Raw genomic sequence first — 23565 nt, 5'->3', positions numbered from 1 at the left:
TTGATAAATTTAATTAAATTTAAAAAATATATATATATATTTTTTAATCACACACAGCGCCGAGATCGAACGGCCGCCACTTTTTTTAAATTTTTTTTATACCAGGATCGCGAGCTCTGCACATGACGTCATACGCAATGTCTGCCAATTTGCTGTACCAATTTATTGATTGATTTAAATCATCAAACCAGTCCTTAATGGGCGAAAGGCACAATAATAACACGTGAGTTTATAGTGCATAAATCCTGCAATATAAGTCCATGCAATATAAGTATATACTCAAGTTAAGTTAAAAGTACAATGTTGAGGTACTTGTACTTTACTTGATTACCTTTTTAATGCTACTTTATAGTTCTAATCTACAACATTTATTTAATCGCTTTTGTAGGTACTCTGTAGATTCACATTATTAATACATGTAAAACAACTAAAGAATCCTGCTGTATATTTTTACATTAAGCCACCTTGCACTATATAAACAAAGTAAAATTAACCCCAACTTTACCAGATGTAATATTTAAGTGATATAGACTAATGCATCAATAATCCAGTAATATAAAATGAGTACTTGTACTTTTAATAGAGTATTTTTTAGACTGCAGGTTTGCTGAATACTTCTTCTACCACTGGTTATCAGATATCCTGCAGGTCAACCTGCCCCAGAGCACGTAGGTATATCATTTACTTACATGATGCATACTCTTAAATTAAGTAATTTTAAATGTATTTAATCAAGCAAAGAAATACCGTGCACAATATATAGTGGAAGGTTCCTCGGGACCAAGCTGAACACATTTTATATGGCGCCCCACACACATTCATTTCAGCCATGCTATTGATGCTGAACAAGGTTTTATGCAACATACTTTCCCCCAAATTCCTGGCTTTAATGATGCTAACATTTTTCAGAATGGTTTATACTGTGCGATATCACTGCATTATAACATTCATTTAACACCTTATTTTGGAAACTACATAAGTAAAACCCCATGCTATTTGTTAACTAGCAATTCACTTCGCTTTTCTAACTTTACCGACCAGTAAAACTGTATGATGTAATTAATTACCAATTAGGCATTTTCAAATTGGTCCACCTATTGAGTTTATGGCCAAGCTTTTTTTTATCTACATATATTGACCTCATTCACAGCAGTATCAAGTAATTATCTTATAAAGAATACTGGAAAAAAGGGTCTGTAATGTAAATGAAACATTTAGTGTCCATTTATGCATGAGCATTTTTTCATTCCAGACTGGAACTTGGGGGACAGAGTGTAATATTAACAAGACAATGACCCCAAAGCTAGAATTGAACCCAGATTGTATTATTTTCCTCACTGGTGGTAAACAGCAACAATGACTAATTTCAGGTACCAAAAACACATCTGCAATAGTACTTTTCCTCAATCACTGGACACAGGATGTAATTAAATACATAATCGATGAGTAACACACTTCAGAGGAATTCCCATTTTAATTGGCATTTTATATTCATAAACAAAACATTTTTTATTTTTTTTCTTCATTTTTTAAAAACCGAGGAAACTGTACATTGGAAGAGAAATCCCAAAACCGCAATGTATACACCCTCAAATATGTGGGATACATTTTTGTAGACTGAGGTGAAAATACAGTAATTTAAAAAAAAAAAAAAAAAAAAAAAAAAAAAAAAGGACAAACCATGACAAGAGTAATGAGCTCTGTCTGGCAATTTGTTTTGAGCACAGAGAGTACGGATTAGTCTAACCATCCTCAAATGTACCATCACTGACAGCATATAAAATCAAAAACATGTCCAGTACTAGTGAACGGGATTAAAGTGAACATTGTGAACAAGAATTTCTTAGCATAGCTCACAACTCTCAAACATCCTATTCCCTATCAAACACATAGTATTACGATGCATTAGATTCCAAAACAGTACAGGTTACAAAAATCCCTCAAGACGTCTCGGGAATGTCTCAGGTAAACTCCCCCGAAGTTGAACATTTAATTCCTGATATAGGCACAACTTCATGTCATGCAGAATACTACGACCTAAACAAGGCAAAGTAAGAAGCCAGAGAAACAAAAGGAAAAAAAAACCAACATGATGACCGAGAGGCCATGAAACTGAGTGGAATTTGTAGTATTTTTAAAAATGCATTTCTGCAATCGAGTGCCTAAAAACATTACTGTCGTATGAAAATAGTAGATAAAAATATTCTCTGCATTGTACAAGAAACGAGGTACAGGGAGTCCTGGCAAGTGAGTCTTGGGGTGTCACAACTACTCTGCTTCTTTGTCGTCTTCTTCCTCTTCCTCATCCTCATCATCAGCTTTGTCCTCTGCGTCATCTGCTGCTGCAGCCTTCTGAAGGATGGAGAAAACGTTGCTTTATTATTTCGGTTCTCTTGGAATATTGCTGCGGTGCAGATTTCACATGGCAAGAGTCATGAAGACACAAAAGCGTGTAATACCTCCTCAGCTTTTCCCTCGCCGTTTTCTGCAGGAGTCTCTTCTTTCTCAACCTCGGGTTCGTCTTTCTTCTCCTCGGCAGCCTTGGCCTTTGCTGCTGGTTTGGCTGCTTTTTTGATCTTGGGAGCCACCTACCATGTCAACAACCAAGCAGGCAGTGTAAAACGCATGGTCAAATGCTCGCAACACAGATATAAACTATTTTAAATGGATACAGTGCTCTTGTCCACTAAATAAAAATCTCTTTTTTACCTTTTTCTTTTCTGGCAAAGCTTCTGGCTGTGCCTTCTGTAACACAAACACGCCATACAATTATTTACATATTACGCCAACGAAATAAGCATATTAACAGTAGAATATGCACAGTTATTATTGAACAGTCTTTGTAGAACTTACCCCTGACAACCGTAAAGATTTTCTCTGTGGCTGCTGAAGAACATATAAAAACACAATAGTTCAGTCATTTGAAAGTATTAATACATAATATACACATCCTGTTACAAAATGTTTGATGAAACTAATGTTTCTCAATGTGCACAGGAGGGAAGTTATGACACATGAGGACAGAGAATGTGGGGGAATAAATTTAGTTTAATAATCCCTCCAACTCAAGTTTTGTCCTCGTAAAAATGTAAATACTAGCACATGTAAATCAAAATTGTATTATTTGCCAAATTAGCTTCATGCATACATAAGAGGCTCTCTACAGTGAATGGCTGTCTGACATTTCAGATGGTGAGAAATCACCAGTAATAATATATAACTGTCTACTGGCGTCTTGGGGGCAAATGTGAAATATTGCAATGAGGGATTTTGTAGCAAAATACTATGAATCCAATGTGAATTTTTGCCTTGTGCCCCCACAAGGCAAAAATTCACATTGGATCCATAGTCACACACACACAGGAGCAATTTCCACTAAGCATCTGGGCACTCCAAGTGGCAGATCAATTGGGTGCTCCAGAATAACCAGCGCCCCTAGAGGCTGTGCAGCTCCTTGAACCCAATAGGCTGACCAGGTTTGGAATATAACATGTACATTAAAACAGACTAATTGACATTGTCATCCTTTGAACCCGAGTTTCTTGCTTGCATGATTGAAACTGTGTTGCACTAGGTCGCATCAAAAGCCATCCAGTACCAACAAAGACGGTCTCTTTGTCTTGACAGAAACTAGAACAAAATGTTCATTTGGGTGCAAGTGGGGGGGCCACGGCCAGTTTTGTGAGTTATTACTCGGATACTAACCTCGTCGCTTGCTTCGGAGCTGGTAGTCTGAAAGAAAGAGAAGGAGAAGGAAATTTAAAAAACATGAACAACAGCCATTCATGACGGAGCTAATGTGGGCGTGTAACGCATGGGGGGGGATGGGCACCTATCCCTCCCCCTAGTCACAAAGACATTATGCAACCTTAAAGTGGGGAGGGGAGCAACAACACGTTTTCTAACTTGGATATTTAGCCACTTCTTGGTTTCTTCCCGCCAAGCACAGCATCATTCGTTGAGATCGACATGTTTTTGTTAAGTAAGCATGGTGGTCTGTAGCTACTTTATAGGTAAGAGAAGAAGAAGAGCCCCCTTCCTCTACCTCCACACGCGCTGCCATGCATCAATTCAATGGATAGCGGATCCATTGAATTGATGTATGGAAGCGTTATGTTACACAAACGACCAAACCTTCAATAAAACGTATCCGACACGACGATAATAAAGGGCTTTGGTTTAAAAAAAGCCACCAGATGTGTCGCTGTCTTTTCGAGGATATTTCAGCTGCCATGACACTCAGAAAAGAAAAAGACACCTCGAATGGTGACGCGCAGCAGCTTTTACAGTACTCTATGTGAAAGGAGTAAAAAAAACAGCGTGGGCTGTAAATACTAAAACAACACCTCGACATGTACCGAGGGCAAATAACCGCCTAAATAATAACGCATACAGCCCACGTTTAAGTTACAGCCAGAGGAAACTACGGAAGACATTTCCTTGAAATGGCAACCTGTTCATCGACGGTGGTTGCACCCCTTTGTTTGATGTCAGTACACAGTGAAGACAACATATAATTTACAGCCAGATTAGTTTTTTATTTTGCAAATGTACCGCCAAGTGTAGTCGCTTTCGAGGAGACGACGAAGAAGCACGTTGCACTGCACTAAGTAAAAAGGCGCCACTTCCCTGTATCAACAGCGTCGACACGACAGACGTGACCACAGCAAAGGCAGACCTCATGCATGCACATGGTGTCGCGAATCCTTACAACGTTACATTAAAGCGCATGCACTGTGAAAAACATTAGTTTGCTAAAAAGGAAATGCATTCATAAAAAAAAGCTAAATTATACGGTATATATATTACATGTCACACAATGTACATGTTTGAACTTACTTTAGTTTTCCTTCCCATTGTTGCTGAGGTTGTAGGACAGATGTATATAAATAAAAAAGAACAACGCAGCCTTTTCACCGTTTGGGAAACTAAATGAAATGTGGGTCAGCTGTATACACCTCAGCATACACCTTCAGAGTCGTCTGTAACTCCACATTAACGTCCGACCAGTACTAGAACTAGCTCAAACCGGATTGGATCACCCTCTCTGTATATTTTATCCCTTATCCTACCAACCTAGCAGGGAGAGTAATCCCCCGCCCCTTGCTTCCAGTGATTGGCTTTGGGGCCAAGGCAATACATTTTTGAACCACAACATCTTACCTGTGTGGGCAGGATTGTGTGCCAATCAGTCGGCCCAAGCCAGCTCTCACTTTTTAATCACACTGTGCCCGGGGTGTGTGTGCAAGAAATGCCCGACAACAACCACGTACATGTTATGAGATATTAAGTAAGAGTGTACAGACACAAACAAAAACATATATCTAAAGAAGCATGCCGAGCCCTTGTGTGTGCTGTCTTTTCTTGTTTTAAGTCTTCATGCATACTGATAACATATAAAAGTTGTATATACGCTGAAGATAAATCACACCTCACCAAATCATGTTTTACTGCAACTTATTTTGGAATAATCAACCCTTATGACAAACATATCAAATAAAGGAGTTCGTTGCTGTTGTAAAGACGACGTGCTTTTTGAAAAACCGCCATTACCAGAATAACCCGAACGGCCTAATTATTATGCAACATTCACTGTGTAACCTCGTCCTGCAGCTCCACAGCTGCAACAAGGAGGAACAAACATGGCGTCGGGCTATGCGTGGTTCCTTGTGCTGGGGTCAGTTTTTCTGTGCAATCTCATGAAAAGCCTCCTGCCGACCATATCCTCTTTCGTAAGTAGTTTTCTTGAATATATTAAGTGTGTGTGCATTGAAGGCACATGCTAAAGCGACAACCAATATCGTGAGTGTTGGTGTAGGCTGATTCGTGTAGCTTCCTCTCAGTCAGCACACTATTGTTGACTAGCTTAGCTTTTAGCTACATGTATAGCTAGCTGATAGCTTCGTCTTGCAGTCAGCACACTATTGTTGACTAGCTTAGCTTTTAGCTACATGTATAGCTAGCTGATAGCTTCCTCTCACAGTCAGCACACTATTGTTGACTAGCTTAGCTTTTAGCTACATGTATAGCTAGCTGTTAGCTTCGTCTCACAGTCACCAGACTACTGTTGACTAGCTTAGCTTTTAGCTACACGTATAGCTAGCTGTTAGGTGGCTTTAAACAGCATAGCTGTTAGCTACAGTCAGAGGGTGGGGTTTAATCGGGATCCCGCTGTACTTGCTACACATAAGTGGGGAACATTTTGTGCTGCATAATTCAAGTGTCGGAAGGTGATTGTGACGTTGGGAAACTGTGTAACGTTAACTGCAAAAAAAACAAAAAACAGCTTACCAAAAGTAGAAATCGGCATGCTAGTCGATAAACATACATGGGTAATAATAACCACATTTTATTGTCCAGCAGGATTATTGAGGAACTGTGTGTCTGAGCCCCTGCATCCATAAATAAAAGCCCACACTGCAGTTAAACTACTTCTGTTAACTCAGTAATAGTCTTTTTGTTCTTCTTTCAAGCTCACAAAGATGGTGCAGAAAGATGCTGAGCAGGAGAGTGAGATGAGGGCTGAAGTCCAGCAGATGAAGAAGGAGCAGGCCTCGATCAGCATGATGGATGAGTTTGCTAGATATGCCAGGTTGGAGCGCAAAATCAACAAGATGACAGACAAGCTGAAAACACATGGTGAGAGACAAAAGTAAAAACATTCATAACCTCTACATACAGCGACACTAGAAATTATGACCTCTTATTAAATCAACATTTCTGTGACAGTCTCAACACAAAATAGAACATGAGTGTTAATTGCAGGGCCATTTCGTATCTGTGTTCCTGTTATTTAGTCCACCCCTATAAAGGTTCACAGATCACCCAAAACCTCTGGAGGTTTAGGATGACATGTTCAGTGGGAACAGCTGCTGCCTGTTACTGTCCTTCACACACAGCCTCGGGATTATCTTGTGCACAGACAGGAAGTAGCTTCAATCAGAATGTCAATATGATACACATGCACAGCAGAGCAAAAGGATGTTAGATCGTTTGATTTTATATTTTATTTCTCTTAACTGCACATTGGCAGTTTTAAATCTCCCAGTACCAAGCTATATATTCCATGTTGAATACCAACAATCACTAGTTTAACTCTGATTATGGCTCTCAAAACAGTAGTAGACTTGTAGTCTCTACTTGTGTTCATCAAGAGGAACTCGCCGATGAGTACAACAAACTGGCTATTCAATCCGGTTAACAGGTGATAAGGCACCGAGTTAGTGTTAAAGAAGGCTGTTGTGTCGAAAACTTTGTTGTCAGCACCTCTACCAACACTGGCGTTCGTTCCTCCTCTCTCTCGTCTCTTATAAAGAAGGACGCATCATCACAAAGATCTGTGTCTAACAGCTGTGTACTTCCTCACTTCTGCAGTGAAATCCAGAACAGCGCAACAAGCCAAGATGAAATGGGTGGTGAACATCGTCTTTTATATACTGCAGGTAGGTGGAGATTGTAAGAAGAAGCACAAATGCGTTTAGTGAAGCTAACAAAACAGCCTTTAGGTATTTATACTTTTGTTTCTTTTATTTGCCAGGCTGCTCTGATGGTCTCCATGATATGGAAGTATTACTCTGATCCAGTCACGGTGGTCCCGAGTAAATGGATTGCCCCAGTGGAGCGCCTTGTGGCCTTCCCAACAGGAGTTGCAGGTAATCAATTTGTTTTTCATATTCCATATACGCAGAACAACTCATCTATAGCTATAAAATACAGACGGAACAGTTTTTCTTTTGTAATACAACATACATTGAGTATAAAACGACTTTAGTTTAGATGTTGTTGGGTTTTTGTACTGATTCAGACACAGTACGTGTGTGTGTGTGTGTGTGTGTATAAGTTGCAGTATGCTGTACTTTCCCTACTCCATTAATTCACTGACGGGGCTGTTCTTTCCCCTCAGGTGGAGTAGGAATCACATGCTGGCTGGTGGTTTGTAACAAAGTGGTTTCTCTGGGTCTCCATGCCGTCAGCTAGAGATGGCTGCTGAGTCAAACACACTGGTTCTCTAACTTATTGCTCAACGTTCAGTTGATGAAAGCCTTATTTTGTGTTATTTTATTTTCAGCTGCTTCAGGTCAACGTGTAAAAATGCGGTGCATTTTGGCATGTTGCAACATAGTTTTTTTGGTGATGTTGAATTTAGTTCTTTTTGTTCCGAGGATGTTAAGTTAATTGTGAAAATATTGACTGAATTGGACCAAAAACAATGGTTTTGAAATGTTGAAATGCCTTTTTTAAAGAAAATAAAACGTCAAGAAAAGATTGTAATGTTATAATTTGGTAATTCACAAATAGGGTAGTTGTCCTTTTAAGTAAAATTGTAAAAGACAAACAAAGTAGATGGATCACAATGGACCGGGTGTAGCTTTTTGTCAAACAATCATTTATTCAGAGAAATACTTAAATATTAGAAAATCTTCTGCCACTACAGACAAAATCTCCTCATCCACTTTCCCTCTGTGTGTGGCAGCTAGAGAGTATAGGTGTGTCTGACATTATCGACCTCAGTCCTGGTGTCTAGTCACCAAATCATCCTCAGCCGGCTCTGCTTCTGTCGTCACTCACCCTGAGGGCTGCCTGCTTCACCTCTCCTGGATTTCCCAGCTGGAGGACCGAGTTCACGACTCTCGCTGCTGATGACCTCCACCTCTCGGCTTTGACAGTGACTCGAGTCCACACTGCTGTAGACAGGCCTTCCACTGTGCAGATTCTCGATAGATTCTTTGAAGGTGTAAGTGCGTCTATTTTTGGAGAGCTTGGATCCTTTTCTCTTGGGTTCAGTCAAATTCAGCAACTGTTGTGAAATGAAAGACGTCTCGCTCTCGTGCTCCTCTGTTTTCGGCTCTTCTTCTAACACCTGTGGGGCCTCTGCTTCCTCTGTTTGATATTCTGGGCTCTCTTCTGAACAACTACTCTGCTCACTGGTGTCTGAAAACATATTTTTTTGTAGTTTCTTTGAATAAATACTGAATGACTCTAAAATAAAACACGTTTAGCTCCATATTACAAAGACTTCATACTAAGTGGGCTCTTAACGGTATTTGTCGTCTTGTGTGAGAGTTGTTGGTGGATGTGTACCACTATGGTATTTTATCTTCCAACAACTTTGTCTGTGTGCATTGCTTGTGGTGTCAGTTTCTTTTATTATACTGTAACATTAATAAGTGCTCACCTGAACACGTCTCAGTTTCCTCTTCTAATGAGACATTTGAAGAAACGTCTTTCTCTGGATCTTCTAGTACCAAAGACTCCTGCCCTGGATTGTAACAACACTGAAATGATATACAGGCTTTGTTAATATGAGAGCAAAATCTTGAACTACTTGGATAATAAAACGAATTCATAAATAACAAAAATATATGCACTGAGCCCATAACAAATGGAGGTGCAAATGCAAAGAAAAATAAATAAGTCCATATTTAATTATGTACAAAAAATTAAGATGCAAATATCAGAATTAACTCAAAAAACAATGAAAATAAAAGAATTCTTCAAAACTAAATATATGGAAGTGCATATCAAATAAACAAGCAAAATTGAAACATGTAATGACAAGATAAAATAACACCATAAAATAGTAGTATGAAGAGGAACTATGAAGTGATGCAATAAGGGAAAACTAAACATTGTTAAGTGTAGACTATGTTGTAAAAGTGAGTTTTAAGCTGCAGTGGAGTCTTCCACTGCCGATCGGCCGTAAATGAAAACGTCACCATTGGTTCCACCAGTCTGACCGGTGGAACAACTTAAAGGTTTTGGTCAGCTGATTAGGCGCCTGTTTGGGCTGCAAGGAGTTAAAAGCTCTTAAATAGAATATGTTGCCAGAACATGGATGGCCTTGTAGATAATTAATACGAAGTTAAATAGTTTTATAAAGTTAGTGGGCAGTGCAGTGATGCTAAAATCGGAGTTCTTGATAAATTTCAATTGTGAGACTGAGTGGGAGTCAAAACAAGTAAAAAGAGAGTTACAGTAATCCAGGCGTGATGATAGAAAAGCATGTATGATATTTCTGGTATGCTGCTCAAAGGGTAAGTGGCCATCAAAAGTTACCCCACGGTTCTTTGCCAACAATTAAACTCGAGTAAACGTAGGCAAATGAGTAAAATGGTCTGATGTAAAAACCCTGACAGTACACAACACAATATTTGAATCTTACCCAGTTCACAGAGCTCTCCTCAGTCTCCGTATATTCTAATTGCAAAAGACTCACAGCCGCAGTGAGGAGAAGGACTAATCCATCAGTTTGAACCATCTTGCTTTCAGTGACTAAAAATCAGAAAAAAAACAGACACAACAAATGTGACATGACCAAACTGAGCTGGAGTAGCTTGTTGTGTTTGTTCACCTTTTTTGGACGGTGGTTTTAGGAACCTGTGGGAGTAAATATTGTGTGTTTCCAGTTCTCTCTCTCTATCCTGTAAAGGGGAAACAAAAGACACAATATAAATATAGTTTGTTATTAAATACCTCTCTAACATGTGCAGCTAATGCAACCGTTGCAAATCTACACCGGGAAAATTCAATTTAGAATGTTTGGTTGTCTTTATGGGATGCTGAGCTGCTCCCATCACTGAAGACAGGAGCTTGCACAATAAACAATACTGTACATTAACAAGGACTAGGATATGTCTAATAAAGAAAATCGCCCAAGCTCTTTTAAACTTACTTGAATTTCCTTGTTTAGCTGATATATTTGCTCTTGCAGATAGCAGGACATCTTTCTCGCCTTGCTGATCTTTCTTTGTTCAGTGACTATTTGACGATTGAATGAGGATCGGCACAATTCAAGATTCTTCTCCAAGTCCTAAAATATTGCGTTAAAAGAGACGCAAAGTGACTGAAATCATAAAACATTCCCGTTCCTATTTATATGCCCTGTGTATTAGTGCTGAGGTCTAATCTATATTTCTAAGCCGTGACCATGGGTGATGCTAGGAGATCTACAGTATCAGTCACCACTGTCCCACCCTCCTGCTCCTCCATACCAGTATCCTCTTGTCCTTGCCCTCCAGCTCTGCAGAGGCCTGGGTCAGCCTAAAGGTGAGTTCCTCCCTCTCCAGCAGGCGGTGGTCCTCATTGAGCAGCTGTAGGTGCTGGACACTGGCCTTTGTGCTCAGCAACTTTTTTTCTGTGGTTTTTAGCTGCCTTGCCAGATTGTCGCGGCAGGCGCGAGTCTCACGGAGCGACCCCTGCAGGACTCGGGCCTTGTTGCTGTGGTTTTCGAGGATCTGGGAATAGGGACGGCGTCAAGGTGAATGATTAGAAAATGGCTGTGGAGCTGAAAAAATACACAAACATTAATTGGAAATACGGGAAAAAAAAGAATTTTCTGACTGGAGAGAGGAACCAATGAGCAGCTTTTATTTGGGTCTTAAATGGGAGTAGATGTAGGTGGTTCATACAGATAATTTAACTCTTCGTTTAAAGGATGAGTACCCACCACAGGCCATGTTTCTGTGGCAATGATAGAAATCTGAGCAGTGATACTAAAGGGAGACAAACCAACCGACCTGGGAGAGGCAGCCCTCGGAGTCTTGGAAGTGCTGCAGTGCCACCGTGTGGCGATGCTGGAGCCTCCTCAGCAGCTTGTTCTCGGTCCTGGCTTCGCTCAGCTGCTGCTGCAGATCCCACACCTGGCTCTTCAGATCCTTGATACGGTTCAAGTCGGCAGACGGGATCCCCGGCTTTGAAACCTGCAGGGGCTTGATTGGAGGCAACTTGGGCAAATGGTGGCTGGCAGTGTGGTCTGTCTTTTGCTTGTTGGGCCCTTCTGCTTTTTTACCCGAAGGAAGAGAAAAGTCACGATAGTGTGAATTGCATCCAATATATTGTTTTACACATGGACAACACAAGTTATATTACACAGGTAGTGAATCATGTTAAATAAAAATGCCTTTTTCTCGTCCCAGTGTGTTCGACCTTGGCCACTTGTCTGATGTCTTGACTTCTGGGGCCTTGTCTGTAAGCGGGTCATCCTGGTCTTCAAAGTCAGATGTGTGGTATGATCTGTTAGAGTCACATTGCAGCCTGGAGGGACTGGACCACCTGGAGGTGGCGGTGCTCGATCTCACAGCATCACCGTCACCCTCCTCCTCTTTGGGAGCAAAGGCCTGCTGCCTCAGGCTCTGCATCACTTCTTTTATAGGCTTCTCCACTCTGAGAAAATACGAAAAAGACCATTTTACCAGTTTACAACAAGCAAAGCTTTAGGGGTAAATAAACCAACTTAAATAGTTTTTTTCTGAGTTCAATAAAAACGTTTTACCCCTCTTTAGATTTTGATGAGAAAAAAACCTTTACCTGCAAATAATCTCGTCGTTTTCTCTCCCGACGGTTGTATTTAAGATAGCTAGCTAGCTAGTAGCTAATGAGGCTAACGGTACATTATTTCACCAACGGTTCGCTCGGGGCCTTTTTTAAAAATGACTGAAAACTGTCACAGATGTCACCGTAACCGGCGGAAATAATGGTTAAAAAAACTCAAAAGTAAGAGTAACACTTCTTGCAGAAAAGTTGCAATATAAAATAATATGCTATATATATATATATCTATTAAAAAATATAGCGGCTTTATGTTTGTCCCTCATTGGGGCCCCCTAAACGGGCCCGAGTTGGTGCGTTTGGAAACCAAAGCCGGACAGCCTATAGTGCTGGTCAGAGCTATTTCTGTCCATATATGCACTCAGTAACGAGCTGAGGACCAGCTTCACTGTCCCCTGCGCCGACAGACAGCTGAAGTTGCCAATCAGTCTGTGTGGCGCTGCGCCCCTAGGGGCCAACCGGCCAATCCAGCGTTAATGGAGCCCGGAGACCAAAAATAGCAGCAGCAGTGTGTGTCTTTGTCTGTGTGTGTGTGTGTGTGTGTGAGATCTCGCTGCTATGTCCCCCGTCCTGGGTGAGCTCTAATAATAGAGGAGGCCGCCTGCTCCTTTAAGAGTCTACTTGTTGAATAGCCTACTCCACCACAACACATTGTAACAAACATGGTTATCAAAGTATTCCTCGCCTCTTCGTCGGGATCCACCGCGGTAAGTGTTCTTATCAACTTTCCTCCGGTTGAAGATACTTCTTAAAACCGAGCAGGACTTTCTCTCACACACTGAGCGCTAAACCTTCGACATGAATGTCACTTGCTTGCGGTTTTGGCATATACGTAGATGATGGACGCTTAGTTTTTTTACCCCTCTGCAGCGGTTCAATACTTTCATTATCTCGCAGGTCGATGTGATTCACATGCAGATCTTTCTAGAACAGGGGGCTCCGAACGTTTTTCATGTCTCGAGACGCTTTCAGCCCACAGATACCCTCACAAACAGCCTTTATCTAGTATTTGTGATCAGATGTACCTTGTTTAAACACTATGTGTGATGACCACAGCAGGGCTGAATATATCTTCTGGGTCTACTTTTGGCAAAGCTAAATAAGCAGTTTGATGGCCTGGTGGCCCAGCTGGCCAACAGTGTTTGTCTTGCAGCAGTAAAAGTTTGGTTTTGTCCTCTTGAGTAGATTTTAGTTTGTTTGTTTGTCTTCCATGCAGTGTATACTGGGAGAGGTGCAGGGGCCCCCACACTGTGTTTAGAAATGTTACGACTGAATCTAGTCCACTTTGTGTCTTACACAATTCAGATCTCATTCTAATTTGTTAGAAAATAGTGAAAAATAGACCCTCACTTTATCCCAGGACCCTAAAATGATATATTCATGTTACATTTCCTGTCAAATTAACAGTCCAAAATATAAATATATCCAATCTGAAGCGATATATTTGGCATTTGTGCTCGATTTAAAAACTTCAACAACTAATCAAATATCAAAATAGTTAGTAATTGCTCAAGTCGTAGTTTATATGTTTGGTAGGAGACAGGAATGGGGAAAGGTGGTGCACACTTATTAAACACAAAAAAACGCTGGTATTTACAATCTTTAAAGTTAAATATTACAGCCCTTTTCCCCACACGCTGTGCAATCAGTGCTGATTTTCATAACGCGTATTACTGTTTGTTCTCCTGCCTCCCAGATCAAGAAGAAGCAGCAAGATGTGGTCGGCTTCCTGGAGGCTCTCAAAGTGGAGTACGCTCCGCTGGACATCGCCTGCAACGAGGAGAACCGCATGTGGATGAGGCAGAACGTCCCCGAGGAGAAGAAGCCCTCCAACGGCATCCCGCTGCCCCCTCAGATCTTCAACGAGGAGGGCTACTGTGGGGTATGTACACAGAAACAGGGATTTGCTGGATTTGTAACTACTACACTGCACATACCTGCATGATGAGGAAGTGGGAATGGAAGATGCATTGAGTTGTTAAAGAACGTTCTCTTTTGTTTTGAATGCAGGATTACGAGACGTTCTTTGACGCCAAGGAGGACAACATGGTGTATGCCTTCCTGGGGCTGCCTCCTCCTCCTGGGTCAAAGGTTGGAACTATTTTCTTCGAAATAAAATAATTGAATTCGCCCCTACGCCAGATCTGCTGTATTGGGACAGCAGCGATAGTGTTTTTTGTATTTAACCGAAGAGCTTATTGTTTTTTTAATAGCAGGTTTAAAGTTAGTGGAACACAATTAGTCTTTGTGCAATAATCACCAGCTGTTTGTAGTAGATAGTATGTGACATCTGTCAGAGAAAGATGTTCCTTTAGGATTTTAAGTACTAGAACGATACAATTTAGGCAATTTGGCAAAAATCTCACGAGAACCATTAAACCTGTGCGATCAACAGAATTAATCAAGCAGTCATCAGGTTATTAAACAACAAGTTTAGCTTAATTTGTTAGAAAATTGTGAAAAATAGACAACATCACTGTATCCCAGAGCCCATAATGATGCCTTTATATTACATTTCCTGTCAAACTAACAGTCCAAGACAGAAACATATTGAAACTGCGGTGAAATATATGGCATTTGTGCTTGATAAATCACGGAATATCAAAATACGTTTCTAATTAAACAACTGTAAAGCGTGCACAGGGCTTGAAATGAACATCAAACACCACTATATATGATGATGTTTCTTTATTACCATGTCATGCATACATCCCGCATACAGCCCACATGGGATTACAAGGCAGTAGAACTCATTTAAACCAGATCCAGAATGCTGCACAAGCGTTTTAAAGCAATACTACAGAGTCCACAATACTGTGAAGAACAACGTAACGTACTTAATCATGTTGTCAGATCTTGATGCCTATAACAAAACTCATAGGGACTGTAACCGATGAAGCATATATCTAACTTTAAACTTGTTGAAATTGATACAAAGAGGACATATTGACTGGTGATCTAAACAGTTCAAGCCCTGCTTTTGTTTGACACACTTTTGTTAAAGCTGATAATTTTTTATTGACCCAGGAAGCAGAGCAGGCCGACAAGGCGCTCATTGTGGAGAACGGGACCCACGCTGAGGAAACCAATGCCGAGGAGAGCCTTGATGAATCAATAGTAATGCCGTCAATACTTTTGTTCTCCCCCCGTCGTGTTTCCTTTTTCCCCGCATCTCAACTTTTCCTCTCCACCCAGCGTAACTTCTCTCCATACCTGTCGACTCGAACAGACTCTTAACTTCCTCTCTGTCCCAGTCGTCACCACTGACTAATCTTCTGGAGTTCTGCATGAGAGAGAATTAACACAACACACTTGAGTTGTCGTATCGCTGTGTCACTGTGTCCGGACTGCCACAGAGGTGTGAAGCATCATGTTCCTACAATCCTGTCTACAACTAGTATATAACAGAGTGGAGTATGTTTGATTTGCATTGTAAAATGTGATGTTTTGTTTCATTATTGTGGTTTTGTTCAATACGTAAAACAAGCATGTTGTGTTTTTCATACTTCCAGTCACTTTCCTCCCAAATGAAAATCCCTGCTGGACCTCTGTTTCCCCACAGTATCTGCAATGTCATTTTAGGTGCATTTTCTTTCTAGCAGGAGTGCGGGTTGTGCTTTTACCGGTCAACATTTTGGGAAAAATGCACTTATTCGCTGAGACTGAGTTGAGAAAAGTAAGGCCCACTCTCATGTCTGTAAGGTAAATGTTAGTTTAGCACAAAGACTGGAGAGAGGTGAAAACAGCTAGCCTGGCTCTGTCCAAAGACCTAAAAAGCTCTCAGATTAACTCGTTATACCTCGTTAGTTTATTCTGTAATAGTCTGGCACATAACAAACTGTTGTCTTCTTCAATTCATGATGCATCATAGCCAACTTTTGGTTCTTTTAACCGCCGCCGCTTCGACCCCTCCTCTGCTTTATTCCCAGGATTGACTAACTCCGACCATTTGAGCCTCTGAACCTCTCCAGCTGATGAACCAGTGCCTGAACAACTATGCCATTAATATTCCAAGTCGCTTGTTTTCCTCCATCACCAGTTTGTTGTTGTTCTCACCTCACAAAAAAAGGAGGTTCCGGTGGAGGCGCGAAATGGGAATGAGGAGGTGGCAGAAGGAGAAACTGCAGAGGAGGAAGTCACGGAAGGAGACGAGGCCCCCGCAGACGAGGAGGAGGAGGCAGTGGAAGAAACAGACGAGGTCACAGAAGACACAGTAATTGCCACTCAACTGCAATCCAACCTCCCGTAGTTTTGCCTCTCCCTCCGTCCCTTTAATGTTTGAATGTAATGTCTTCTCCTCCACCTTCCCATCATTCCTGGAATGCTCTGTTTTTCCTTCCCTCAGCATCTCTACTGTCCCTTTAATGTCCCTTTCTTCCATATTAAGGGTTTGCCTCCTTTTTGAGTGCCTGTCGTCCTCGTACTGCATCTCCTTGTCAATTCTCTCTTCAGGATTCGGTCGTTTATTAACCAAAAATGTTCCTCTTCACCATTCTTGTTCAGCACCACTGTACATTTAACCATTTCACTGTTGTATTTCTGCAACCTTTTGTCCAGTTTCTTTTTTTATTTTCCTCCATGTGTCTTTGTATTTTGCTGACGACGTTGTTTCCAATTGTCTTCCATCCCGCATTTCACTGCACATCTCCGATCACTATTAACCGTCAGTAGGGTCCCACAAACACCCCACGTCTCTGGTTCAATGAGCCTGCTCTGTGGATGCTGTTGTGTTTTAGTGTGAATAATGTGCAGTATAAGTTCTGTGTGTGGGGGATCAGTCCGTACATGTAAGCACAGTCTGACATCTCTAATACTATCTTATCTCTTCTGTCAGCAGGCCCAAGCAGAGGAGGAGGAAGAGGAACAGGTAGGTTTATCAGGAGTTTACAAACACACACCGATGTCTGCTTCTGGAGATCTGAAAATAATGATTACTAACATGAGCTGCACTTGTCGAGTGTCTATTGAATTGTAAATTAATCTGTTTTAATTCTCACGCCAGAGCTGGATTTATGATATTGTAAAAAAAAAAATTGGGCAGATTTTTTGTTTGCCGTCGGTTTTAAGAACCTCAAATAGAATTTCGATTAGTGAGAGTTTCTACTCCCCTTTTAAAATGAGTTGTATTATTTCACACACGACTTATTTACAACGCTTCTGTTGTTTTGAATCAGTATCTATGTGAAATCTGTTATAATATATAATCCTCTTTCCTTAATAATGTGAGCTAGTCTCAGTTGATCCAATGCAAACCTCTAATGTCCAGTATGTTAGATAGAAGACTCTCATTCAGAGGTTCAAACCCACTCTGACTGTAAACACACTTTTTTTTAATTGACGCACCACTTGGACTGTGCACAAGCATTTGAATGCCTGAAACTTAATATCTTCAGTTCAGCCACTGTTTGCCAGACTCTGGTTTTTGAGAATGCATGTCATGATCATCAAACACATTTAACAGCCTCACACCACTGGGAAAAATATACAAAGAAGACATTCTGGCAGTGATAGTTGATTTAACTCAACATTTACCTACTATTATGCGGCATGTCTGCAGTTAAAAAATGCTACATTCCACTTTAACTACACAGTTTGGTCTTTTACCGTGACACATTTATATGCCCTGGTAATGTGAGGTTTATTCAGTTCTTATTGCCATTTTTAATTAAAGCTACACACAGTCTCCCCACCTTCTTCTTCAGGTAGCTGCATGTAAGAACTGGCACGTCTCTTCAGCTTGTGTGTCTATGGAAATCAACTGACTCACATTCACTTAGATGCATCAGTTTCAGAGGTCCTGCAGCAGTCTTGTTCCTCGTGCACGCACCGTACGGCCTTTGACCCCCTCTTTGCCCTTATGTCCATCTCTTGGTTTGCTCCCTCCAGGAGGAAGATGATTTGCAGTCAGAGGTAACTGTGCGTCGGCGATCGTCTCTGCCTGCGGCTCCTCCGTATAGTCATCAGCAGTGTGGGTTTGATGGTGCACAGATCAGGGAAGGCTGCTCCGGTTGGGTTGGGATGGGCTTGGGTGCTGTTCCCACTCATCTGTACACTCTTTAATGTGCTCACTTCACCTTTCTTTCTTTCCCCTTCTATCTTCTCTCTCTCTCCATCACTCTACTCCCCTTTGTTTCCCATCTCCTTTCTGCTAACATCCTGTTCCTCATTTCTTCCCAGTTTCTGTAGCTGCCTCCTGACAACCTCAACCATCCCCACGTAGTTTCCATTTTAAGTCAGAGGACTTTTCTATAGCGCATGCCTGTGGTGCTCTTTTGCTCCCCCACACAGCCGGCTGACCTGCTATCTGTTATTTACTTCTAGGAGGAAGAAGAGCTTCGGCAGCTTGAGGTAGATTCACGTGATGTTTCTTTAACCAGCCCCAATCCTTCCTCAGTTTCCTTCATCACTTCCCAGACTATCAAGCATTCCTTCAAATTTTCTCTTTCACTCGATAACTAGTAGACTCAGAATAAGATTCAGGACACCACTGTTGGCCATACTAAGAGGTTTTGCTCGCAACCTCAAGTGTGTATCGTCTCCACTCACAAATGCAGTGACGATTGAAAGCATGACCTCCAGTGCCTGTCATAAGAACATATCCAATACAAGAATCAATTTTTAGAAAGGTAATACTGCAATATACTGACTAATTTAAAGTCCCTTTACTCATATATGTCATTAGTTTGATACTGCATTCTAGTATGTGTGCAATGAATTTACAGTATGTTCTCAAAGTTCTTCTGCATCCCATACACACATCTCAGCATGCACTTACACACAGGGGTGTCATCTCTTCTTGGGGCTGGTCGAGACTAGTGTCTCGCTCCCTTTTTAAAGTTGTTTTTGACCCACACACTTTTACAGTTTCAGTATGATTGACTCACTAAAAAAAGTCTCTAAAAAGTCCTCATGCTCTCCAGATGAGAGAATATTGATTCAGTTATCTTTTTTGTTGGACATATAGGAAGACCTCCGGCTACATTGAGCACCACACACTCATGAAACCAGACCTATGTGTTCGATCACACATTGTCTCTCACACTGACAGTATTCCCTAGAGAATTCGGACTGAACCAGATCCCAGGATTAAAAAACAACAACAAAACAACAAAAGTCCAGATCCTAAAATGTCCCTTTGTTTGATGTGCTGTGTGAAAAGAGCTCCACCTCTCTGAAACATTCCAGCCTCTGCCTGATCTTCTGTCACGTATGCTTCACTGCTTTGCTTCGCCTTCTTTCCTCTCTACCTCTCCATCTATTGTGTTGTTGTCCCACTTCTCTTGCAGGAGCAAGACAAACAAGGCTTTCTGTTGTTGTTTGTGGCGTCCTGTTTTTTTTTTTTAAGGCTGTATAAAATGTAGGGTTTAAACTGTCCTCCCTCTTTATTTAGTCCCTCTCTCTCTGTGTTGCTGCATGGATTTGTCGGTTATCTTACATGGAGATGCCTGATGGTGTGCAGCATGAGAAATATGACAAAATGTTAATTAAACGGAAGGTGGATTTAGTGTGGTGACAAAAATGCGAGTCCATATACAGACCACGAATTACGTTGATCTTCTTTCCTTCTGTGTGACATTTAATTACTAAACACAACACTGTTTTATCTTCCGTAGGAAGAAGAAGAGGCTGAAGTACAAGAGGTACATATTCTGTTCTGCATCGTGTGAATCATATTTGGATTTTGATGCATGATCTGACCGCATACAAAGACAACACCGGTGTATGCAAACATTTCTACTGTTTCCATCCAAGGCAACTTTGTGTCGCGAAGTCAAGTGCACACAAGTGACTCAGCTGTGATTTTCACAGATGAGCTTTGCTTCAAGATGGCATCTGACCACACAGTAGCTGTTGTTAGTTCAGTGTTGCATTAAAGAACATTTACTCAGCCATTTTTCTCGGAGTCTGCCAAGACATCTTTACTTCTTTTTGTTTTGATGCCTTGAGAACAGGTGGAAAGTTTTGGTGTGTTGTTCAACCCTGCCTGTTTGCACACGAGCATAACGTGGACATGTTGTGTTGCACGGAGAGGGGACACTCTGACCTGACAGGGGGACATGTCTTATTCTCTTTTTTTTTTTTGAAGAAGAAGAAGTCATACCTTTTGTTTCTTTTTGCCAAGAGCGCTTTGAAACAAAGTGGATGCGACAAGTTCCAAAGAGTATGGATGAGATGGAGCACTTCTTGTTGTTTTTGCAACACTAGGAGAACAAAAGCACATAAATATATTTAGTTACATCAGATGACCCACTAGGCTATAAACTGCTGCCTACTTTGTTTTCAGGTGTCATAGATCTGTTTGTGTGATGGCGTTTGGCACTCATCTTTTATGGTGCGCAGTCTTAAGCACCACTCTTATCTCACTTAGGTCATCCCAGGATAAACTGAACTCTGTGGGTCATTAGCTCTCTTTCTCTCTCGTCCCCGCCGTCGTTGCCACCGGCCGCACCTCTCTCGGGTTACTCCATTTATAACCCACCATCCCTACAAACACTAACACGTGAAGTCCTCTCACCTCGTGTCATTCGGGACCGTGGCTTCACACAACCCCTGTCTTCTGTCTTTCTTTTTTTCAACACGTCAAAGGAAGAAGAAGAAGACTTGGAAGAAACACAGGTAGTATCACAGAAACTAGTTCAATCCATTCTTTTTTTTTTTTTTTTTTTTTTTAAATCTGAACTGCTGCCTGTGCTTGAAATGCCTGCAGAAAGTCTTGTTTCGCTCTTATTAAAAGGGTGGATCTGTGTGGGACACAAATACACTTTAATCGGGCATCTTGATTATTCAGACCCAGTCATCACTGATTTTAGGAGAGCAATAAGGGAAAAGAGAAGCTTTTGGCTTTTTTTTTTTACCATCTGTCGGAGGAACCAGCGTTGCTTTTATTTGTGCAACAAACTAAGCTTAAATCCACTAGGCTTAAAGCTGCACTCACTCACTGGATCCGACCCGGGTCACTGAGACAAATTGCGGACACAACAATCAACCTAGACTGCACCAATTTGTACTAAATTATTAGATTTTTCAAAACCTTCAGATGCTATAATCACATAACAATTCTACAGAAAGTAATTCAAAACACAGATTTTGACACATTCTTGAGAATTTTCTACTTCTGTCATCTTTCACTTCTTCCTATTTGTTATTCTTACGTGATTATTTCTTTTTCACAGGAGGAAGAGGCCGAGTAGTTGAAGCCAGATGACCTTGTTGATGCTGACTTGCTACTCTCCAGGTGAAACGCGACACTTTCTCCACTGCTTTGTGTCAGTGCTTGTGCTTTACCACTGGAGGGCAGTAACACATTATGTGAATTAATAGCAAACGTTACACCACAGCATGAATAGGTGTTGCTTTGATATTTGGCATTTTATGTAACCAGATTAATTAAACTGTGTTTTGCTTTTGTGTGCCTCTTTGACCCCGCTATCAAATCAAAGGCCGCCGAATAATAGCAGGCGATTACTCAAACCTCTGTGCTTTATCTACATTGTATACTGTGCCCATGAAGCAGCGCTGTAGCATTCAGTACGACGTATAATGTTCTTGCCTTTCACATATGGGATGCATAAATCTCATGCTAACGCTGACGTTCCCCTTGCTTCACCTTGGTGTTTGCATTGTGTTGTCTTTTGGTTTTTCCGTTGACTTGCACTTTGAGGTGTTCAGTCAGAGGAAACTAAATAATGCAGCAGCTTATTTACAAGGGACTGCCACTACTGGCTCCATCTGCAGACAGCTTCAGTGAGCACACAGAATGCCTGGGGATCATCTGGAGCCACAACAAAAACATCCTTTTTTTTTTTTTTTTGTTCCTCTGAGGCAGCGATGATGATGAGGATGGTAATGATGATAATAATAATCCTAATCTTCAAAGCATGTCTTTTAGTCCCTCTGCGCATGTCAGGCATCTATGATCCCGCTGCATTATGGGCCACAGAGCAAGCTTTTGGAGGAATGGGCGACGCTCATGTCCCTCAGCTGTCTCCCAACCCCTGCGAGCCCCTGTCATGCCTTGTTAGAGGTAGCTGCTAAGTGAGCTTCAGATGTGCCTCCGGAGGAGCGGGCACGCTGGGTGGCACAGGCGTAGCGGTGGTGGTGGCTGTCGCAGACTGTCTACTGGGAAATGTGTGACCTCGTTTTTTTTTATTTTTATGTTTGTTTCCTGTTCGCCTTGTGTTTCAGCCTGAAGGAGCCTCCCGTTACGTCTCTCCCTGACCCCATGACGCTTGAACCCCTCCACCTCTCCCCGAGGCCACACGGACTCCACTGGAAACTGTCGGTCATGTGCTTGAAGGCGCCATCCGAAATGAAGTCTGAACCCACATTTGCCTCCCCCCCACCCTCTTCTCTTTTGACTGCAATGTTGACTTAATTTTTATATTTTGCATTTAGAGACTGTACTGAAAATGAGTAGCCTAGTGGTGTCAGTTTGTTTTTAATGAGTAGCTTTTGTAAAATGCAAAACAGTTATTTTGTTAGACTCAAACATATTTCTCATGTTTTACTTTTAGAAAGTCGAGTTTTCTAACACAGACAGTGACCTTTTCAAAAAACATTACCGTGGCATACTTCAGCTTGTGGCCTACTTCAGATTCAAAGGTTCTTACTCTCTAGTGTGTTCAGCAGTTTTACCAATGTCGTGCCTTGTTGACTCCCTCCACCAAGTGAATGTATGAATGCAAACTAAGACTTCTAATGGCCACATGAGAAAAGACTACGCACATACCGCAAACTACTCCACCACCACTACAAATACTGCTGTCTAATCAATGCACTTTGTTGAATGAAGAGGGAAACATGTGACTAAGTCTTGGATGCAATGGAAAATGCAATAAAGTAGACTGGTATAGAAAGAAACCCCAGTGGTTCTATTTCTTTTGTTGACATACGTATTTATAGATCAATGGACCATTGTGCATGGTGAGCAGCGCAGGGGCAAACAGGAAGATGAAGCAAATGCCTTGTCCAAAGAGGTCCCGGGAAAATGAGGAGGGAAGCATACGATAACAAAGAAATATACAGTATATTTGGCAAGGCATTGTAAGTACTTTACAATACAATGTAAGAGCTGTCAACAGGGTACAATAGGCTGTCATCTAACCACTTCAGTACAAGGAATTTATTATGTTTAATTAAAGAAACAAGCAGATTTTTTGTGGGCTGCCTGGATCAGAAAACATTCCGGCTCGTTGGAATATTTCACTAAAAGCCAAAAATGGAAACTCGTAGTTGCAT

General features: G+C 41.3%; 4 protein-coding genes across 10 annotated transcripts; 2 read left to right on the top strand and 2 right to left on the bottom strand.

The window, feature by feature from the left end:
- Positions 1-2052: 2052 nt before the first annotated feature.
- On the bottom strand, positions 2053-5041 carry hmgn1a (high mobility group nucleosome binding domain 1a). Its single transcript, XM_031860897.1, has 6 exons — positions 4840-5041; positions 3706-3732; positions 2854-2886; positions 2710-2745; positions 2460-2588; positions 2053-2352 (listed from the first exon to the last, which is right to left on the bottom strand). The coding sequence occupies exons 1-6, from the start codon at positions 4855-4857 to the stop codon at positions 2269-2271; spliced, it is 327 nt and encodes a 108-aa protein (XP_031716757.1). The 5' UTR covers positions 4858-5041; the 3' UTR covers positions 2053-2268.
- A 558-nt stretch (positions 5042-5599) lies between these two features.
- Positions 5600-11197, top strand: get1 (guided entry of tail-anchored proteins factor 1). 2 transcript variants are annotated; one of them, XM_031860896.1, is made up of 5 exons: positions 5600-5732; positions 6474-6639; positions 7375-7442; positions 7538-7652; positions 7904-11188. In XM_031860896.1, the coding sequence occupies exons 1-5, from the start codon at positions 5643-5645 to the stop codon at positions 7975-7977; spliced, it is 513 nt and encodes a 170-aa protein (XP_031716756.1). In that variant the 5' UTR covers positions 5600-5642; the 3' UTR covers positions 7978-11188. The 2 variants fall into 2 exon arrangements, with proteins under 2 accessions (XP_031716756.1, XP_031716754.1); XM_031860894.1 differs by having other exon boundaries at positions 7538-11197.
- On the bottom strand, positions 7842-12396 carry LOC116390807 (lebercilin-like protein). Its single transcript, XM_031860898.1, has 9 exons — positions 12307-12396; positions 11902-12162; positions 11517-11790; positions 10992-11234; positions 10673-10810; positions 10352-10421; positions 10163-10272; positions 9176-9275; positions 7842-8931 (listed from the first exon to the last, which is right to left on the bottom strand). The coding sequence occupies exons 2-9, from the start codon at positions 12135-12137 to the stop codon at positions 8561-8563; spliced, it is 1542 nt and encodes a 513-aa protein (XP_031716758.1). The 5' UTR covers positions 12138-12162; positions 12307-12396; the 3' UTR covers positions 7842-8560.
- A 401-nt stretch (positions 12397-12797) lies between these two features.
- Positions 12798-23187, top strand: sh3bgr (SH3 domain binding glutamate-rich protein). 6 transcript variants are annotated; one of them, XM_031860892.1, is made up of 10 exons: positions 12801-13034; positions 14024-14209; positions 14338-14418; positions 15355-15444; positions 16397-16540; positions 17162-17194; positions 18214-18237; positions 19941-19967; positions 21501-21562; positions 22513-23187. In XM_031860892.1, exons 1-9 carry the CDS (start codon positions 12990-12992, stop codon positions 21516-21518), a joined length of 648 nt encoding a protein of 215 aa, XP_031716752.1. In that variant the 5' UTR covers positions 12801-12989; the 3' UTR covers positions 21519-21562; positions 22513-23187. The 6 variants fall into 6 exon arrangements, 2 of the variants coding, with proteins under 2 accessions (XP_031716752.1, XP_031716753.1); XM_031860893.1 differs by lacking the exon at positions 18214-18237; XR_004213200.1 differs by lacking the exon at positions 22513-23187 and having other exon boundaries at positions 12799-13034; positions 16397-16525; positions 17165-17194; positions 18214-19967.
- Positions 23188-23565: the final 378 nt, after the last annotated feature.

The sequence above is a fragment of the Anarrhichthys ocellatus genome, unplaced genomic scaffold (genome assembly GCF_004355925.1).
Source record: "Anarrhichthys ocellatus isolate YVR2014 unplaced genomic scaffold, GSC_Weel_1.0 scaffold24, whole genome shotgun sequence".
Lineage (NCBI taxonomy): Eukaryota > Metazoa > Chordata > Actinopteri > Perciformes > Anarhichadidae > Anarrhichthys > Anarrhichthys ocellatus.
The sequence above is the reverse complement of the archived record's forward strand: the minus strand, read 5'-3'. Positions and strand labels throughout refer to the sequence as shown.